The 21,083-nt window shown below is 37.5% G+C and overlaps 1 protein-coding gene across 5 annotated transcripts in view; it reads left to right on the forward strand.

Moving 5' to 3' along the window:
* Nucleotides 1-21,083, forward strand: part of DOCK3 (dedicator of cytokinesis 3) — a 211,569-nt gene that overhangs the window by 107,411 nt on the left and 83,075 nt on the right. For all 5 annotated transcript variants that reach the window (XM_065642384.1, XM_065642387.1, XM_065642386.1 and 2 more), the window contains exons 11-14: nucleotides 4,665-4,725; nucleotides 6,971-7,118; nucleotides 14,084-14,172; nucleotides 17,739-17,864. In XM_065642384.1, the coding sequence (XP_065498456.1) occupies nucleotides 4,665-4,725; nucleotides 6,971-7,118; nucleotides 14,084-14,172; nucleotides 17,739-17,864 (424 nt within the window). The remainder of the gene's footprint in view (nucleotides 1-4,664; nucleotides 4,726-6,970; nucleotides 7,119-14,083; nucleotides 14,173-17,738; nucleotides 17,865-21,083) is intronic.

Raw genomic sequence — 21,083 nt, forward strand, 5'->3', positions numbered from 1 at the left:
CAGTCCCAAGTATTGCAGACATGTGCTGCTCTGTAGTATCTCTCCTTCTGATCAGAGATCGCTCCCAAGCTACCTCTCCATTTAACTACACAAAAATACCAAAGCTGCCCCAGTATCAGCTCTGAGAGATAATATTCTTGTCTATCACTCACTCTGGTAGAATCTATATATAACAGGATTTCGATGATTGGGAAAATAATCTGTGCAAAAAAATCACACATTTCTGATACAATATTTTTCATCTATGTATTCAAAGAATTTTCGCAAGTATATAGTAAAGAAGCAACAAATAATAGTTTTTTGAATAACCATTTTATCTGCAGTAGTTCTTTCCTACTATGATTTCTAATTTATGAAATGCTTCCAAAATTAGATAGTTATATGATTTTTAGGTTTGTTCCCAAGTTTGTGTTAGCCTTGCCTTTAAATCTATTAATTTCTTTCCTTACCCCCCCTGTCACCCCACAGTATTTTTCTAAATTTCTAATCTTTCCCAGAGCCAAGAAGCCCCATATCTCAGATAATTCAAGATATCCCTGTCTTTTCCTGCTTTCTCTGTTGCTTCTAGAGCTTCAGCTGTCTCCTTGTGTAAGATACCGAAATCACTTAGGTTTAGGTTTTAGATCTGCTGTCATATCATACCAAAGGTGAGAAACTGCTTCCTCTGAAGATTAAAGTTCACTCAAGCCAACCTCAGCCTATGCACACTTGAGAAACATACCTGTGTCTGAATTCAAACCTAACTGCACAGTATAAGCTCGCTATTTTTGTTAAATACGTTGCTCTCTGCGGCCTGTGAGGCTGGCAACTGAATTGGGTGACGCAGTTTAAATAACTAATTAGTGGCAGTCAGGTATCCTCAATTGCACTGTTTGGGGTGGTGGAGGTTAGCTTTTTTAACATACAATTATACCTTTATGGAAACCAGCACTGTAAAGAACTGACCATTTTTATAAAGTAACTCTTTTCCATACCTAATGGGGGGGGGGGAAAACTAGGGATGAGTCTCTAAAAAACCATGCAGTTAGAATTACTATGAAATTATTTTGTTTATCAACTAGTATCATTTAAGAATCTCAGAAGGATGTGAGAAATAACCCCCTGTGGATGTGGTGCTAAAAACACCTTTCTGGAAATAGATTTATTGATATTGTGCACAAGGAAATAATAAACATAGTTTGTCCCCTTCTGGATTTGAAGTCATGTGCATGGATTGTCTGCAAAGAAATTATCTGAAGACCTCCTCACAGGGGCTGGGGCTTTTGATTGTTTGGTCCATGTCATAGTAAGAATTTCTTGCCTGCTAAAAAGCTGCTGCTGTACAAAATTAAATACAAGGCCATCTGGGCCCACATTTTTTGTCTTTTAACTGTGACACAGTGTATTTTTTGTGAAACTGAAAAGCAGCTAAAGTGTGAACCCATCAATATGTGCATGCCCTACCATTTTCTGATGTTTTGACAGCTGCTCTTTGAAAAAATAGTTCTCTAAATTGATGTTGATTAGAACTGGTAATCTGATAGTATAATAAAATTCCCTCTGTCAAATTACAGGTATTTTCAAAAATCTATTACACTCTGGAGTATTGAGTACTGCCTCCAAGTTTGGTTTGTTTGTGGTTTTTTTTTCTTTTTGAAATGTATTGTCAGGCACTACTGAGATTAAAACTATGTCAAATCCCGTCTTATCGTGTAACTTCGCTTTCTCCAAGACATGCAAGATAAAGCCAACCATATGCTACACTGGGGTGTTACGTGATGGAGGAAGCCTAGAAAGTATGTTCCCTTATTCATGCAGCAGCAGAATAAGACTTGAAGAGAAAACGCTAAGGAAGATTTATATAGCTTAATTCTCTTGCTTCAGAGAGACATGACCTGCTAGGTATAGTAAGCATTCCAAACAGCAGATTTGCAAGTCTCTGCATATGCTGCCCAGGGAAATACAGTGCCCCTTCTATATGGAGGAAGAAGATACAGCCATGAATTTAGTACTTGCCTGTTGTAATTTAGCGATATAATGCTATTTGGAAGGGGCTGAAACCTTTTTTTGGAATAAATTCTCTTTATGCCTAGTTCTTAGTCACTGTGCCCAGATTTTATTGCGCTATATGTCACTATAATCTGAAGTTCAGTGTTTATTTGCATTGCCATCATAATCTCAGTTGTTGAGATTTAGTTTCTCAAGTCACATGGGAAAGAAATTTGCTGTGTGAATTAAAGTTCATATTTTAGGTTCCAGCAAATTATGATTTTTAATTCACTAAATTGGTTCAAACTAGGAATGACAGAACTTAAATGTCTGCAGTTTAAAATTTCCTCCCCCCTTTTATATAAAAGTTGCATTATTTCCTTTTACAGTGGTTTTAATACCACTTAGTTGTGTTATTTTTTTTTAAGAAAAATACAATATTTTACCTGAAACTGAGATTTTTCCAGTTGGTTTTTGCATTGTATTTTCAAAAAAGTAGTAGTAGAAGGCCAAGCTACGTTTGTGTGTAGACAAATCCACCAGTGTTCTCCCCACGCAACTGTACATCTTAGAAGTGACTGTTACCACTGGGATGGATCTGTTTATTCAATTGAAAAGGAAGAAAGTAAAGTGAAGAAACATGAACACATAGGTATCATCTCAAGTTGTTTTTAAAGTCACACATAAAGCCCTAGAGCTGTTTTTGAAAAGCTGTGTGTTGAAAACATTTTGTACAAACCAACCAAATTGTTTTAGAATGATGTGAGATGATGTCCATTGCTTCAGCGTAAGGGGAGGAGTGAGGTCAGCAATAGTAAGCTGAGCTTAAAATCAGCAGCTGAGCTTAAAATCTTCATTTTGGCTGTTTCTCTTGCACACGCACACATACTTCACTCACTCTCCTGCATTCTTAGGAAGAATACATGAATCATTTTACCTTTCCAGTTCCTCTTCTCTTGAGAAATGACTGGAGCAATGCCCTCTATGTCTGGGGAGAGTTTGGGGGTTCTGTGGCCTAAATCAGTGCATGACAAGAAGATGATGGCACTTAGGAGAGGGGAGAGAGGAAGAGAAGCACCAGCTATTGCTGTAGAGCACAAGGAGCCTTTTTGCATTACTCTAAAACATGAACGAATATCACAGTGCATGTTTAAAATCTTGTCTTGGAGGAAGGAAATAAGGAAAACTTACTGAAAAATGCTAATATTTTTAGGAAGAAGTCTTTCTCAGATCTTTCATCCAATTAAAAAAAAAAAAAAAAAAGTGGGGCAGGAATATCTTAGAAGTTGATCTCGGTTTATATATATCAGAAAAAAAATGCGACATGCCAAGGAAATTGCAATTAAGACAGCTTCAAACATGTGAATGCAAAATGCCACAGTAATGAATTATTCACAAGTGGTCTATGCGTATTTTCTTAATTTATTATCACTAATAATAAAGATTTGTCAGGGTCAATAGTAGCTTTTGTCTTCATTAGCTTCAGCTTTTCTTTTACTCTTCTGTAGGTTCTTCTTTTCCCATTTTTAGCTTTTGTTCAAGCTAGTTTGTGAAAGTTTTGACCTGCTATTCTGTGACGTTGCATTTCAGATTTTCATCCATGTTACAGTTGTTTGTGAGGTCTTAAGGTCCTGTGGTTTGCTAAGCAATTACCTCATCTTAAAACTGAGTTTATTCTTAGTTTTTCCAATACCCTATTACTGTTTTGAACACACTAAAACAGGAGTGATCATCTATGCTACTCAAACCGTTAGAACGTTTTTAGCCAAACGTGGCCCTTTCCAACTGTCCTGCTCCGCAAATAATCCCTGGGCATGTTTCAGCAGTTGGAATGGGGCAGAGAGCGTTTCCAGTCAGCAGCTGGCACGCAGCCTGTTGGGCTTTGAAGAGGTTTAGCTATGAACTACCTGCCCTTGGCTCCCCTCAACTCATACAGATAAAGCCTGTGGGTTCTATGCCTGCTGGAGATGCTGCCTTCCTGCTTTCATGGTGTAACGAACATTTAACATATGAAAAAAGATTAAAGCTGCACGTTCAAAAGCATTTAAAGAAACCATCTCTCTCCGTCTCCTGCCTTCTTTCCTCTTCAGATTTTTGCTTGGTCTGAGGAATTGCACCTATCCACTCATAAAATGAAACTTAAAAGTTTTATCTAAATTCTGACAGTCATGCTGCAAACATTTTCTAGAGTTCTCATGTAACTGAGACTCTGTGATGGGAAGTAAATCAAAAAAGGAAAGCAGAAGCAAAGGAACAGGATTAGGGACAGGTCTGGGACCTGCAGTCAGGGGATGGGCTGAAGAAAGCCAGAGTGGTTGCAGCTGAGGTAATTCAGGGGTTTAAATTTACTTTGTAAATTTAATATAGTCTAATAATGTGTTTGAGTTAAAGAATTAATGAATGTTTTAAGTGTTTTCTAGAATTTTGATACAGCATTGCTAGCCAGTGGAGTCAGAATCTTTCATTTCTTTTCCTTCTAAAGAACATTCCATCCAAATATAATCCTTCTATGCTTTATTTTTCTTACCATAAATTATAAATAATAATACTTTGTCTTATTTAAAGATGCAGGAGCTAAATGAGTGGAGAATAATACTGTGTAGTCCTTATTATTGTTCGTGGGCATTTTGCAGGCACTTATTTTGGAATGTGGAATGTGTTCCTTTTTTAATGTCTATTTTGTTCCAATCTTTTAGGATCTCAGCAGCAAGGACATGAAGAGAGATTTGTACATAGTTGCTCATGTAATTCGAATAGGTACAGTATGATTTATTACTTGAAATACACACAGTTAACCATGTTTTTACAGTATTCTTAAATGTATGTGTTACATGAGTGGCATTATAACGATTTAACCAGTTAGAAAACTCGGTTATAGATCATGCCTGTTTGTTGAGATTAATATTCAGACCATATGTAGCTAAGTATTAAAAGGTTACTGATGACTGTTTAACAGTGACTTTTTTTTTCCACAGTCTGAAGCAAAACATTTGATTAAACAACACATTTGGGGGAGTAGGAGGAAACTAAAAAGGCTTTTTGTTTAATGTTCCAAAATCTCAACCGAGGTCTTTTTACTGATGTTATATAGCTAGCTAACAGGGCAGGACATCAGCATACCTGGCCATTCACATCTAGTAAATGGGAGGCTGTTAGACAAATTATATATAAAGATCTGGTTTCCGCTATAGGAGTCTGTAATGCTTCCAAGAACCCACATGTGATTTTGGGGAGATGCCTATAAAACAGAAGAGCAGGGAAGCTGTCACAGCTCCCGGGGGTTCTTTCTATGTGCTGATGCCAAAAAGGAGCATTAGCATCAGTACCTACTGCTGGAAGCCCAGCAAACTCGCAGCCCAACATCCAGCAGCGAACACTTGCTGCTTTTCATGTTCTCTTGGCTGCTCGCACAGAGCCATTCAAAGGAGAGATCTGGATGCAGAGTACCTAGACCTGACCCTGTGTAAGGAAGAAGGCCCTTCCTTGCTAATCGTTTGAGTAGTCGCCCTTATAGAGTGAGTTTCTCTGGCTATTCGTAGACCAGGATGGGCTTCCTTTATTCTTTTTGAGATTTGCAGTAGCAAGACTGGAAAGTGTTCAGGATTGAAGCTGAATTTAGAATGTATCTTACATGGTAGAGTGCAGTGCTCAAAGGAGTTCATGGACAGCTAGATTAATTTTTTAACCCAGCAGTGTGTTTCACTGAATTGACTATGACTTCTGGTATGTGAATTAAATTGCTAGAATGTCTTTCAGATGGAAGGTGTTGGATAGAAAAAACTAATTAAAAAGGATATAATTAGTTAGTAACATGGAGTTAAATGGTTCTAAATTATGAACGTGGGTACATTCACCGAGAAATTAGCAAGTAAATATTTTACTTATATTAAATATAACTTATTTCAAATGTTTAGACCTAAAATGTTAACAACATACAGTAGGAATAACAGTCTATTCAGTTGTAATATTCTAAACAACTGAGGAGTGCACTGTCTTGTGTTTTTCAGGTTTTCAGTTAACTGAAAAATGGCTAGGTAGTGTTTAACCCTATTTCCAACCTCTTCAATACTATTATAGTATCCATTACCAGCCTCAGATATCTTCTGAAGTACAGAAGGTCTAAACAGCTACGTGAGACCATAGTGCAGTTGTGTTGTCCTGTGAATGACAACATGCCTGCTAAGTCACAAATGTCTTAGAAGGTTTGGGTTTTCATTATCTGACTTCACTGTGTCATAAAGTGTCAAAAAGTAAGAATTACTCTGTATCACTTGGAATGATGAATGAAGCTTGCAGAAAGATATGCTACAGTTCAAGCTCAGATTTTTAACCTCAATGCAAGGAGTGCTGGACAAATTATTGTGTGTAATGTTGCAAGTTGGCTGAGATTATCATAGTGATTTTTCCAGTCTTGGCATTTTTTACTCTATTAAAAGGCTGCTTTAGCAATAGGAAGTTAATAATTGAGCAGCTTCTTATCTCAGAACTCTCCTTGATGTGCTCCTAGACAAAAATGATAAATGACAAAATATATAATACATTCTCTTAAAGCAATTGTATAAAGTGAAAATTTGTGTAAATACTGGACCATAATGGAAGCACCACAGTGAGTCTCCATGTGGATGCAGAGAGATGAGCACAAGCCACATTTGTGGCTCATTCAGGAGATGATTTGTAGTGAACCCAGCTGGATATAAATGTGTGTCTTAGGGCTGCAAATGAAAGACAGCCAGACGTGATGCTGTTCCCTGTGCCCTGGAGTGTTTTGGTAGCTAAATGTGGTGATGTGCCTTAATCAAAGTAGCTTGGTGGGTCAGGTAGGTTCCAGTGGATCTCCGGAATTGAAAACCTTTAAGAAGAAAAAAGGATGGGAAGTATAGAGAAGACTGCAAGCTATAGCTGAAACTCAGTGTGGATCTGGATATTCAGAGGGCTAATAGAACAAAATGGGGGGGATGGCTCCATGTGAATCTCTAATATTTAAAATTTCTTTTAATTTTAGGTCGCATGTTGCTAAATGATTCAAAAAAAGGCCCCCCTCATTTACACTATCGCCGCCCCTATGGCTGTGCAGTATTGAGCATTATGGATGTGCTTCAGTCGATCTCTGAAATAAAAGAAGAGAAGGATTTTGTTCTCAAAGTTTACACGTGAGTAACTCCTAAAAGGAAAAGAATTAGGAAAAACACTTCGTATATGTAGAGTGATGAAATACTAAAGAGGTATTAAATACCAAGGTGCCATAAACTGCATTTGCTGCTTTATCCTTCTTACAAGGTAAACTAGTGCCGTTGGCACTGATTTTTGCTCCTTTATTATTCCAGACAATCATAGAAATTAATGAATATTATCACAGATGTTTCAGCGATATTAAATGCTTCAGAAATTACTGAATATTGTCCAAATCTGTGTGACATGCAAAGCTGCACTCTTATGAATATGATTTATTTTAAATCTGCTAAGGTCAATATGCTGTATTTCACCTGACTAAGGGAATAGTTCCTCGTGCCCCACCTCCTGTTCCTTATCAGTCATGGTGACCAAAAAGAAGTAGAAAAAAACTGAAGTCAACAGCATGTGACCAAAAAACTCAAAAGAAGTCAACATTTTTTGAGCAAGAGTCTATCTTCACTTATTTATGATTTTGAACTTTGAACTAACAGATTCTTAGTATGAATTGTGGTCTCACAGTTGTAATAAAGAGATCACTGAGAAACTGCCTGGAGACTGGAGGGAATATTTAAATCTCTTGCCAGTGAGGATAAACTCTGGCAAGATCTGCTTTGCAGATGGGCTGAGATACAGCTGACATTACTTTGCGGTCTGTGGCCACTATTCTGAGTAATAAGATAATTTAGAGGGGTTATAGAACTTTGATATTCTTTGAGAAGTGCATTTAGCAGCAGAAAATTTGACATTCAAGAGAAACTATAAGTAAAAAAATGGCTTTCTATATTCACTGAAAGATTCTTGGATATCTCTGCATACATTAGAAATCTGTAAGTCCAAAGAAAAGTCTCTCAGAGTCGGCTCTTTAATTCTTCTTTCACCAACAGTTATGAAAACTAGCAAAAATGTCAAGTTACAGGGAATAAAATGGTCTCTTCCTCAACAGAATCTGGATAATCTTGGCATTTGTCACCATTCAGTTTCAGCTTATCTCAAACCACTGGTGTTTGGTTATATTGTTTATGTTAATACTGGCCTTGTAGTTGTATTTTAATATATTGCAACTGCAACGTTTTGAATGTTTGCACAGTAATGCAGTATTCTGAATATCAGATTTCTGGTTTGATGTCCTTTTAATGCATCTTTAGCTTCTTATTTCAGTGAAAGATAGTAGAGAAAAAAACCTGTAAAATCCTGGACTTCTACATTCGTCATGCAGCCAGTTAGAGCAATCCAAAGTCCTAGTATTATGATTAAAAAAATCACAGTGTAGAGGACTTCCCTTTTCTTCCTCTTAATCTGAAGTGTCTTGATAATTCGGATTCCCTTTGCACCATGCAAAGTACCAGCTGTATCTGCCTAAAAGTTTAAGAGGGTTTATCGCAGCCATTGTTCTTCACATCTGCTTCCCCGAGCCCTTCGTGTTCAACATCCACGTGCAGCCATTTCTGCCTTCCCGGCAGGGAAATAGAGCCCGTAACGGAATTAAACTCTCTAATCAGATGCTTGTAATTTTTTATCGCTATTATAATTTGCTTGAGTTGTTATATGTCTTGTACATCATTATTTTATGCTACTGCTGTTTGGCATGTTCTCTGTAAACCACTGACAAAGATTTTCGGAAGGGAAAATGGATATATCTAAAGGGCACCAGCTTATCTTTTTGCAGCTTTAATAGCTGTTGATTTTCCACAACAGAATGTTTTTACAGGTTTATCTGCTTGCATCTTCTCTTTGCACATTTTTTTACCTTACCTACCTTTTCTTGCTTTGTAGACTAAAATTGAAATGACAGATTTTTGTCCTTTGTAAGTTTAAAATTGTGTATGAATGCTTAAAGAACACTGAAGTGATTTTCTTACCTGCTGCTCTCATTTTGATTATTGTTAAAATGCCTCAGGTCCACCAAAAACATCAGGAAGATGAAATAAGGAGGTGTGTTTGTATTTTAAAGGAGCAGTGAAAAGCATTCTTTTTGTAGCTATCTGGCTAAAGCTAAAGCTTACAGCTGCCAGGAATGAGACAGTCAGCACACAGCCAGAAAAGCCTTTTCACAGGGAGAAGCTGGAAAAAATTAGAGAGACTGAAAACCTAACAAAGGCTGAAACGAATACACGGTGTTTTAATGCAGACTTTTGCCTGATTCACAAGAGGAGAATGCTTATGAAAAAAATCAATTTACTTCTCCAGTCTTTCTCAGCTTGCCTTATTATTGTTAAAGATTTATGTCTGCAAAATACTTCTTTCTCACAATCTAGATTTTCCTGTTTGTTAATCCTGCAGTCATGTTATAATCTTACTAAGAGGATATAGTACCACAGCTCTAGTTATAAGCTCATTATGTAAAAGCATGAAGGTTAACTTTCATAACTCTTTTTAGTAATATACATGTAAAGTATTTTAAAAGCGAGATGGAAACTAAATTCTCAATCCATTGTTGTTGCTGGGTTTTTTTCTGAGATCACTTGATTTCATATTTTTGTATGAATTTTTATCTTTAATGGAGGTTTTTGCTCATTGCCTTACTCTGTATCAATCTTCCCATTCCACTAAAAACCTCATGTATTTCTCCTTTTTCAGTTTTTTTGTCCTGTTTTCTCTCAATCCTTTGTTCTTCTCCAGCACTCTTAAAACTTCTTCCTCTTAACGTGCTGTATTGCCAGGTTGCCTTTCCCTTTTGATACTCAGTTGTTGCTATTTGCCCAGCTGGACAAGAGCATACATTGCATTTCTGGCCCCGTATGTGTGACATCAGGGTCTGATGTAGTGTGGCAAACATTCCAAATGATAAATTTACTGTAGAACCAGCCAACCTGAAAAGATGATGGATGGCTCAGGAAAACATACTTATTTAAACTAGAAATATATTTTGTAATATATTTGGTATTTAGACAAGTAAAATGTTGACACAATAAAATGCTTTACTGGCAAGTGTTTTCAGGCCAGCATTTCAAACTTGGGAAAATGTTCTTCTTCTTTGTGTTCAGGAAATGTAAAATGCAGCTTGCATTGGTAGTTGGTACAAAACAAGCTTTAAGCTGTCTTTACAGTCCATTGATTTTGGGATGATATTGTTCCAGGTTAATTTGCAGGCATAAGTCATTGGAGGCTGAAATATATTTTAACTGGTACTCCAGAGGCTGGTACAGCAAAAAAAAAGTTAGAAATTTTCTGTACTCTCAGCTATGAAAATGGAGGATGATACAGAATTTGTCCTATAGGTTATCTCTGTACTTTAAGGAGAATATTATTTGCAGTAGTGTTAAAGAAGTTTAAATAAGCTCAGGCAGTCTATTCTCTAACAGTAGGATAAAGGACTCTTAACGTCTTGGCATTGTGAAGACTATTATTATTTTTTCCCTAACAAGTAAGCTGAATATTGGTTGAAGTTCTGAGTCAGGACAGAACACCTCAATTATTGATAGGGGATTTGTACTGTGCATGAATGTCTCAGCTCTGTTGTGGTTTGGTTTTGAGAGGTTGTTTTGGGGAGTGCAGATGTAGTCAGTTTGCCGTACTGTTGAGTTCTGGAAGGTCCCTTCAGTGCTGACCTGAGTTACTGTGTGGATATGCGATCTCTCCTCCCCAGAAAGGTATAGTAGTTACAGAAGGTACGGAGTAGAGCAACTGAAATGCTTAACAGCAGAGTGGTTTCTTTGTGAGAGAGACTGAGGAGGTGGGGAGCTTCAGTTTGGAGAAAAGTGATGATGAGAAGGGATACCACCAAAATTTGTGAAATCACGATGGAGAGTGAACTGTTGTTCATGGAATACAACAGTGCAAGAATTAGGGATGCTCAATGAAATTGGTAGGAGATGATATTTTAAAAAAATGAAAGAAAGTACTTGCTTTGGAAACCAGGTAGTGATCTTCTGGGTTTTATTGCCACAGGTTGTTGTGAAGACAGGCAGCAGTAGCAGGTCCAAAGGAGATCAGACAAGTTTATGAACAACAGGTCCATGAACAGAGGCTCAGTCAGGGATTTAACATCCCCACTCCAGCCACCTCAGGGCAGGGAACATGGGCCTGACTGCTCATGTATCCTGCCCAAGTGGTATCTCCTATTGCCAGTGGGGGAAACATTTTTTTTTTTTTTTTTTAATGTTCCGACATTCTTAACAATCAGCTGATATGTCTGACACCTAAACCCGCTGCAGTGAGAGGAGCACTGGTTAACCTAGGAGTACAGCCTGATCAGCATTTTAATTAAATGAACACTTTTGGATAGCAGGCTGGGAGGAAGTCAGTGGTTTTTCTGCATTTTTCCTTTTTTACTGTCTGTACTTTGTGGTTAATTTATTCCAATTTGTCTATGTTCCTTTCGCTTTTATAATAATCAACATTTGCAGGGGGTGTCAGTAAGTGTGCCATAACAGGCTTTGTGGGTTATCTCATTATTCTTGGCAGGGTATGGTTTTCTAATACCAAAGCTGTAGAAAATTACCAGCTACTACTTGTTCTAGATATTCTTAATTCCTTTTGCCATACTATTCTTCAGTTACATAATGTATCAAGCAGAAAAAAAATCCCACTGTCCACACAGTACCTGGTTTGTATCTTACCCTGATTTTTGCTGACATTATGTGCTCTTGGAGAGAAATGAAAAAAGGGTAAAAATGTTAATATGATTGGAGAAGTTTGACAAAGTGATTTATTTCTCAAGACTCCTGTCCTTGTAGGAGATGGAGGCTTATAGTCTTCAGGGGTTTTTGGCTTTGTTTTTGTTTTGGTTTGTTGTTGTTGTTGGTTTTTTTGGGTTTTTGGGGTTTTTTTTGTGGTGTTTGTTTTTGTTGGTTTGGGGTTTTTTGTTGTTTGTTTGGTGGTGGTGGGCTTTTTTTACTTTTAAGAGTCAATAGGACAATAGTTTAATAATTTAATCCATTTGCACTTCAGGAGAGATAAGATTGACTATTGCCACTGAGTTAAAAATTGCTGACTTGATGGGGAATCTTCAAATCATGAAGTTGTGGTTCAAATAAAGCACAACTGAATTTAAAAGGCAATTAGACTTGATCAACATTTTCTTTTTTCTTTTCCTCTTTTTTCTTTTTTAACCAATAGCATTATTTGTGGTAAAGGTTCCATTTTTGATTTTCAATCACATTATTATTATTATGGTTAAATTGTCATTTCAGCTGTGCTTACACTAGTACTTCATAACATTTATAGTGTGTGGTAATAAGCCACAGCACTGATGGCACCTGGTATGATTCTCTTCAAGCTTAATGAGTTTAGCAGGTTGGTTATGCAACTTTACATCTACTAGTGCCAATAAAGCCATGCAACTTCAATGTTAAGAAAAATACAAGTCCTAATTCAGGTTGATAGGGACCTCTGTAGTCCAACCTCCTCAGAGCAAGGCCAGCTGTGAGATCAGACCAGGCTGCGCGGGGCTTTATCAGTTGTGTGTTGATAACCTCCAAGGACGGAGACTGTGTGTCCGCTCTGGGCATCCTGTCCCAGCCACGCACGACTGTCGTCATGGAAAAGCTTGTTCTAATATCCAGTCCGAACCTTTCGTGTTGTGTTTGTGCCTGTTGCTTTACATCACCTCAGTATGCACTGCTGAAGAATCTGGCTAAATCTTTTGTCTAATAGCCGCTTGTAGGTCTTGGAAGGTGCTGTTAAAGTTCCCTCTCTTGCCTTGAATTCTCCTGGCTGAGAAAGCCCAAGTCCATCGGCCTCTCCTCCTACAGCCTGTGCTCCAGCCACCTGGCCACCCACAGGACTCTCCATCGGCCTGCTTTGTATGGGACAACCCAAAACTGAGCACAGCATTCTAGATCCAGACTAATAACTGCCAAATAACGTTTTTTCCCAACTGACAGTAGAAACATAAGCAAATACTAGTTAAATATTAGTATTTTGTGTAAACAGTATTTACAAGATACAGTCCTGAATATATCTTATCACTGGAGAAAGTTTAATGGCTAAAGACTGCGTCTTTGCTCTGTGAAAAGGTTTGGGAAGTTCACTAAACATACAGCATGGGTTACTTTTTGTGGGAGTAACATTTTGCGTTGAGTAAGGTTTTTGGGTCATTAAGTAGTAAGATGTGCATCCAGCTGGTTTGAATGTGGTTGTCTGGCTGAGCATTGTTTGAACAAGGTTATGATCCACACACTGAGTTGGGTGTTACTGAAACTGATATTAACAACTGAATTTTTCCTAGTGAAAAAATATTGAGTGGAAATACAATAAATCTGTTGACAGATAATTATATTGTAATTTCAATGCTAGAAATTTATGGAGGATTTGCAGATGCTAATGTAACTGAAAATGAAATAAAACATTATTTACAAATGCTTATTAAAATTGTATATAGATGAATAAACAGCTGTGAAATGCTCTTCCAGAAGATGATAAACGTACAGATGCATACTTTGTGCTGTCATATCCTTTGTGTTGTCATATTCTTGCCCCACGGTTTGGGGGAGAGTGGTTGCATCACGTTTCAAGGCATTCTGTACAATAAGTTGGCAAGCAGAAGTCTTGGAGTAAATGCCTGAGATACTAAAAAAAATCAGGGTTTTATTTAGTCTTTCGAATTTCACTTTCAATTTCTTGATTTTAACTTCCTTTTTTTTACTAAGCACAAAAAAGTAATATACGGCAACGGTCAGTTTCACCTTAAAATTAATTTTCTGTGTGCACAGAATGCGAATAGTATGTCCAGATCTTTCTTCATTCTGTCATAATATGAGGAGTGAAACAATGGCTTTGATTACAGAAAAGACACTACAGGCTCCAAAGTGTCTATAAAAAGGACATAACTGTTAGAGAATGTTTTGTTTCCTTCTACTTTTAAAAACGAGTTATGTGGGATTTCTCTTGTTCATACAAACCCTCCAACCTTTCTTCTTATCTCTACAGCAAAGCTGATTTTCCTGTCCTAAGGTGGTTCAGCAGAAGGCTTTTAACTTGGATTGGTGTTCTTTTATTTTAGGTGTAACAACGAAAATGAATGGTGCCAGATCCATGAAAATATTATTCGCAAGTCCAGCACCAAATACACAGCACCCAGCTCAAACTATGGTAAATATTTACGTGTAGATTTTTGTCACAACAACAGCTGGAGATTTCCTTTAGGAAACTGCTAATTATTTATAGCAGAGAAATTCAGTGAGATGTGAGATTATCCATAGTTGTATTTGTCTACTTGTGATGATTTAAAAGTTTAGCTAAAATTCATTCACGTTCAGTTTGCAGGAGAAAATCTGTATTGAGTCTGCCAATTTAACCAGGAATTAAAAGAAAAAAGCACCTGATATCTTTCCTTCTCAGATACGGCTGACAATAATACTAGTTCAGCATGCCCAATTTCCTTCATCATTGTATCGGTAGTGTTGTTTTATCTCAAGAGAGCTCAGCAGTGTGGAGAGCCAGTGGCCTGCTGTAGCAGTAGCTTCTCTGGGCATCTTTGTTTATGGCTGTTACCGTCCCTGCACGCCTGTGCTGGGGAACTGCCAGCCCATGGGAGGATACAACAGCAGCAATTGGCATTGGCTGAACTCCTTTTAAAGGGGTGGGTTTTTTTGGTGACACTGACTTCACTGCACAGGAAGTAAAGAATATACATTTTTTTCATCAGAACTTCCCTGAGTAAAACTGTCTTCCCTTTCATCCTGTACTCTCTTAGGAATTCCAGGTATAACACATATCTAGGGCTTGCTCTCCTGAGGATACCAGGCGTACTTGTCAACAGAAGCAAAGCCAGAGGTTACATTTGTCTGACATATGTCTGACTGTTCAGAAAATTCTGTCCAGAAAATACCTAAAAATTAATTATCGAGAAGACTCTCTGTGATAGTTTCAGCACTAAATGTTTCATTACATAGTTGAGGAGACTAACTGCCTTGGCAGAGTTTTTACCACCTTTTAAATCTATTTTTACTTTCCTAGTTAATGACAGAGAGATATGGAAAGTAAATCTTTTTTGTGCTATCTTGTTTCTTCATTTAATAATTTCTGTAGTTTTTTAGGAGTTGGACTCAATGATCCTGGTGGGTCCCTTCCAACTCAGGACATTCTATGATTCTAATTCAGAGATACCATTGCTATTCCATTCCAAATGACCCAGCTGATAAGATACAGTTCTTCTTAGTTACAGCTAGTTTTGTGCGCTGAGTGTATGACTCATCGGCACACTGACGTCCGAATACTGGGATTGTCTTAATTTCACTTGTTTGCATCTTGAGATATTGTAGCAGAATATGCAGTTCACACTCCTATAGGATATATTAAACACAACAATAAACAGATGACAGTTTTCAGATTTGGAATTTTATTATGTACAAAGCTGGTCTCCTGCCCTGCTGTTCCTCCTTCACTCATCATTAAGACATTTTCCTGAATTGTTTATAACTTTAAAAACTTGGACTGTTAGCATTTATTTCCAATGCCAGGCGTCTGTCTAAAACTTTTTTTTTTTTTTTAAAGCATGAGCTTTTTTGAAGAGCAGAAGGAAAGCCTTTGGGTTTTTAAAATAATTATTTAAAACATTTCATTAAGATCTAGTGCACCTCTGGAATAGGAGGTTGAAACTTGGCAAAGGAATTGTCCTGGTGGGAGGACAGCATTGCAGGCTGACATGATTTAAGCATAAGTAATACAATTTGGGCCTCTCAGAACCTGCTCTTACAGTGAAAAAATGCTCAAACCACAAATGTGATTTTTCCCTCTGGTTGTTTCTCTCCCACCTTCTCAGATCTTGTGTAAAATTAGTCCTTTGGATCTGCTGCAAGGAGTAGAAAACAACTAGGAGGATAGGCAGGGTAGAAAAGTCAAGAGTAGATTTACAAAACCTCTTGGGGAAAGCACAAAGCTATAGGCAGATGTTTCTTGGGGTGGAATATGTGGGAGGGTATGACATAAATAATATATTTAATACCGTGCCAGAAAATTATATATTCCTTTATCTCTAGTGACTGATATTTATAGATAATACATTAATTCTAATGCTATTTGTTAAGTACTGGGGGTTGTTTGGTCTAGAGAGGTCTGAACTTCGAAATTTGCTCCAGCTCTTTATGCTGGGATTTTTTGAATTGATTTTCATTTCTTTGTTTTTAATAGCAAAAGAGGATACAAAATGAACAAGTTTTTCTCTAAGTGGCAAAAATAGTCAAGACTGATTTCTAGCGAGCTTGTCTCCTGTCTTGTGTTAGACCTTCTGTAGCACACACACACAGAGATGTACAGTTGTACATGATATTCAAAGAGTTTGAATTTTTTCCATGGTTACAAAGCCTCTGTTTTCCCTGCAGTGCTTTTCCGCACTCTTCTGCCTACTTAGCTGGACAGTTGCAAGTCCATGTTTTGGCAGCTTTTGAGTACAGTTGTGCTGATTGTCCAGCTGGCTGGTTGGCCACCCTTTTCCTTCCATCTTAGTGCTTTATGCTCTTTTTCATCTCAGCTCCCAGTATTCATAAAACTTATACAATCTTCATGTTATCTAGATATCTACTTATTTGCCAAATTTGGCTGAAGCCAAACAACAGGCTTGAAAATTATTTCGAGGGAAGAGAGCAGAAACTGTTTGGACAGCACGTGATATTACTGGATTCACACCCTTAGTAACTTGTTTAATGAAATGGCAACTAAATAGTGTTCACAAAGCCAATATATTAAGGTTAGGAAATAGAAGAACTTCAGATTGCTCGTGTAAGAATGTGTATACAAAGCAGTGTTTGTTTTCCTGTGTGTCGTTCCAGTGAGTGAACAGGCAGGATAGAAAGAACTATTGACTGATATTCATTAAATGAGATAAAGAAGGTGGAAAATTACTATGTGAATGTAATTCACATTGATAGGTGAAGCTGGTAATGCACATTCAGCAGATGAGACTAAGCTTGCATGGTTGAGCTTCATCCTGGCATTTTCTGCTATCGGAATGTTTGAATTTGTAACTTTCCCTTACATTATCCTAATTTTAGGGGTATAGTATGCTATAAATTAAAAGCAACTAGAGAAAGCAATTGGACTGAGATTAATCATGTAATTATTTCTGGTCAAGCTGTTCAGTTGATATACTGAACAATGGGTCACGTTGGAAGAGCTACTTGCTGAAGTCAGTTTGACCAGTTGGTATTCTTGAAACATGCTGAGGTACCGAAGGGAATTTCGTTAAAATCAACATTCCTGTATGAAGTAGCTAAAGAAACAAGTGGAACAGATAACCTTTGAGGTTGGTTTTTTTTAATGGTATTAAGTGGGATTGAAGGCACTTTAGAGATGGTCTACGGCATTGTATGATGTGTTCAGCTAGAGGTGGCGTTGCGCATACACATGTTGTAACCTGTTGTATGTGAGTAAAAGAACTAATGCTAGGTACTTCGCTTTAACTTGTGGCATCTCTGTGAAATTAAGTATTCTGACTTTTAAAAAATAGTATTTTAATATAATGTTATATTCTTAACTGATCCCTTAAAGCAGTTTTGCTTCTTCCATTTAAGTTTTAAGTTACTCCAAGGGAGAAAAGAACACTATATATTTGTATTAAATTAGCTGTGAAGCAAAGCATTATTTTACCTGCATGCATTGTATATACAGACATCTAATTCTTAGGTCTCAAAAAATGAACAACCTTGTTTTCTTTCCAGGGCTTATAATATCTCTTCAGCTTCTTCGTGGCGACATGGAGCAGATTCGAAGGGAAAACCCCCTGATCTTTAACAGAGGTGTTTCTGTTACCAGGAAGCTGGGTTTTCCTGATGTTATAATGCCAGGTAAACATAACAGCTCTAGTCTTAAAATATTGGTCATTTTTTTCACATACTCTTATAGACAAGCATCACTGGGGTGGGTGCTTTACTTGAAGATTCATAATAGAAGAATTGCCTTATTTATCAGTAAATTCCAGATTCAGGAAGGCATGCTAAAACATTTTAATCAACGAACATGGTAATAATAGATGTTGAATTCACATGTATAGAAGGTGATCTGGAAAGGTTGCTTTGGTATGCCCCCACCTCCCCCGCCAGTTTGATGTCCCTCATGTATGCTAAGCATAGAGATGTTTCTTTTAAAATGCATGAAGTTTCTTCCCAATAACCCAAGGTCTGGAAAAAGAATTTCCACTTTGCCACCTTGATTTTTGTAGTGGTTGACAATACATGAGGCTGCAAATCTGGTCTGATTTTCCAGCTGGCCTTGCAGAGCACCTGGCCCGTGCACCAGCTGTCTCGGCTGAAGCTTTGCTGTACTTTGTTTGCTCCTTACTTCTGGAGCAGCAGCTTGAGATGTTTCGTGTTTTGGCACAGGCTGAGGTAGCCCCAGCATAGCCAAGAGTTCGTGGAGGGAGGAACCGGAACCTCGCCAGTCATGCTGTCAATAGATGTACAACCTGGCATTATACTGTCTTGATTTTTACAGGGTAGTAAGAAATGGGCTTGCTAATTATGTTGCATGTATCGCGTTTGAAATACTGCCTCATTGCTATGCATTATAACCAAGACCAAGGATGAATTTGCAGACATAGGACATTTTATGAAAGCATAATGGGAAAAGTATCAGATTTTATTACTCAAAAGACTGCAGTGACACATCAGTATCAAAAGTAGTTGTTGTAGCCTCATTATGGAGGCTCTTCAGAAAGCATAATAAAAATAGGGAGTAGGTGGAAAAAAAAATCTAGAAACTAAAGTAAAAGGATTTTGAACAGTATATGTTTTATTTACTAAGGGACTTGAAAACAGCAGTAACACAGTCGCAGAGGATGTGGGCTTTAAAGCCAATTATAAATTTTAGTTTTGAGTGATGTTATAGCAGTTCCAGTTGTAATCCAAAGTGATCAGAGAAAAGATTAAATATTGCATGTTGATGTGCAGACACAGCTGCTGCAAGGTGATCTGCTGTAATTGAGATCACAGCTGGATTTGTCAGCTAGAATAGCCAGATCACAGCTAGAAAGGTCAACATCAAAAATAACATTTACATACCTGTAAAAGTGAACTGATTCTCCTGCAAGAATCACTTTATTCTCCATTTCTACATATAGAGCTGTCCCTCAGTTGCTTCAGAACGCTAAATTTTGGCAAGCTTAAGGAACAGCTTTATGGCCTTAGTGTTCCCCTAAGTATTTTTCCATTTCCTGGGCCCTCACCTCTTTCTGCAGGCCGACATGGTGGGCCTGTCCATGCGAAAAGTACTCCTACCCAAACCATGGAAAATTCTCTGTTCATTGCAGCTAATTCAGATTTCCAAATTTTGTCTCTAATTAAGAACTCTAGAGAAAACGCTGCCTCTGTGCAAAAGATGTCCACCAAATCTTAAGTACATTTATATGATATCTGTGATGTTCAGCCTAGAGAGCTTGAACATTTAGGTAAATCAAAACCAGATTCCACAGCGTATGTTTCAGCGCTCCCATTGTAAGGCTCGCTGTCCAGGTACAGTTTTGATCTTCCCAGCTCTATTCAGCCCATCAGTTTTTCAGACGGTGTTCTTCAAAATACCACAGGTGCATGCTAATCTCATTTTAGTGAGAACCACAATTCTTGTTGCAGAAAACACAGGGATTTTAAGATGATAATCTATTTGGAATTTTACTCATATATATAGAGGTCGTCTCAAAACACTGATCGATACAAACAAATGTGTGAAAGGACAACCATTCTGCTATGAAATGCTTACTGCCTCTCTCTAGGTCCTGCACACCCAGCACTTCTCCTCGATTCAAAGGGAGCTACAAGAGGTCTGCATATATAGAGTTTAGATGTAACACTTTAGGCATTTGTATTAAAAAAAAAAAAAAAAGAAACTCACATTTGTGGAGGAAGGCAATTTGTAAATGCCTTTAAACACCAGGTAAGAAAAGAAAGGCATCCATGGAAATGTGAATAGACTGTCACTGTAATGATAAATTAGAACATTGCAGAGTAGAGATGTGAAGAGAGAGGTGGCCATGAATGGTACTCTTATCAAAAATTTTCATTATCCTGGGTATCCCGTAGGATAATGAAATCTCTGGAAAAATTACGAGATTAAAACATAATCTGACTTCAGTGATGCAGCGAACAGTGTTCATTCTAATTACCAGGTTTATTTGAAATAAAAATATGTTTGACATAATTCAAGTGTCAGCAGATATTTGCCTGTTGTTTGCTTTTGAAACAATAGATTAAACTGGGGTTTCAGTTTACCTCATGTCCAGGGTAGAACATTTGGTAGAGTAAGTTATCTGCCAAGTGGATTAGCCAAGCTGCATGAACAAGGAATGCCTAGCAGTTTTCTTTCTTAGCTTTACTAGTATTGTCTATAGTTAGAAAATATTTAATTTGGGGGTAGAAAAGGCAAACAAACAAAACAACACAAAACCAAACCAAGCAACAACCAAAACACACCAATCCTGTTATGCACATTAGCAGTTCTCAGCCATGTCCACTGCTTTAATTGTCTTTGTCAAACTCCCTTTTCCTTGCTTTGTTTCAGAACTGTTTCCTTCTCATTAAAGACAGGGTTTCCCCTTTCAGAAAAGAGCATATGAAGTTCATGACGTGTACTTTGCAAGTGGATGCAGATTTTTCAAGGCAGTGTGATTTTAAAATGTTTTTTTATTAATAAAATAATGAAAGCTACATCACCTAGTATTGTTAAATTATGCAGTGTTCATTCACGGCATCTGAACCAAGAAATCTACTTTTTAAAAAGTAAATAGCTCTAGTATTTCAAATGAACCTTCTTGGTCATAGGTTTTAACATCTTCATTTTCCTTTTTGATAGGAAATCCCTTACATATGTATACAACCATTAAAATTGTGTAGCTGTGTCTTATCACACAGTTTTCCTATCCCAGTTTGTTTTCTAAACAGTAGCATTAGTTCTTGTATCAAGCCCTCTTTTCCGTCAGTCAGATATGAGCTGGTCATCACGGAGAAATAAAGTGAAACCAACCTTTATGTGCTTATACCTTACATGGTTACGCAGAACAAGATTAATATCCTACA

This window comes from Caloenas nicobarica, chromosome 11 (genome assembly GCF_036013445.1).
Source record: "Caloenas nicobarica isolate bCalNic1 chromosome 11, bCalNic1.hap1, whole genome shotgun sequence".
In the NCBI taxonomy this organism is placed as follows: Eukaryota; Metazoa; Chordata; class Aves; order Columbiformes; family Columbidae; genus Caloenas; species Caloenas nicobarica.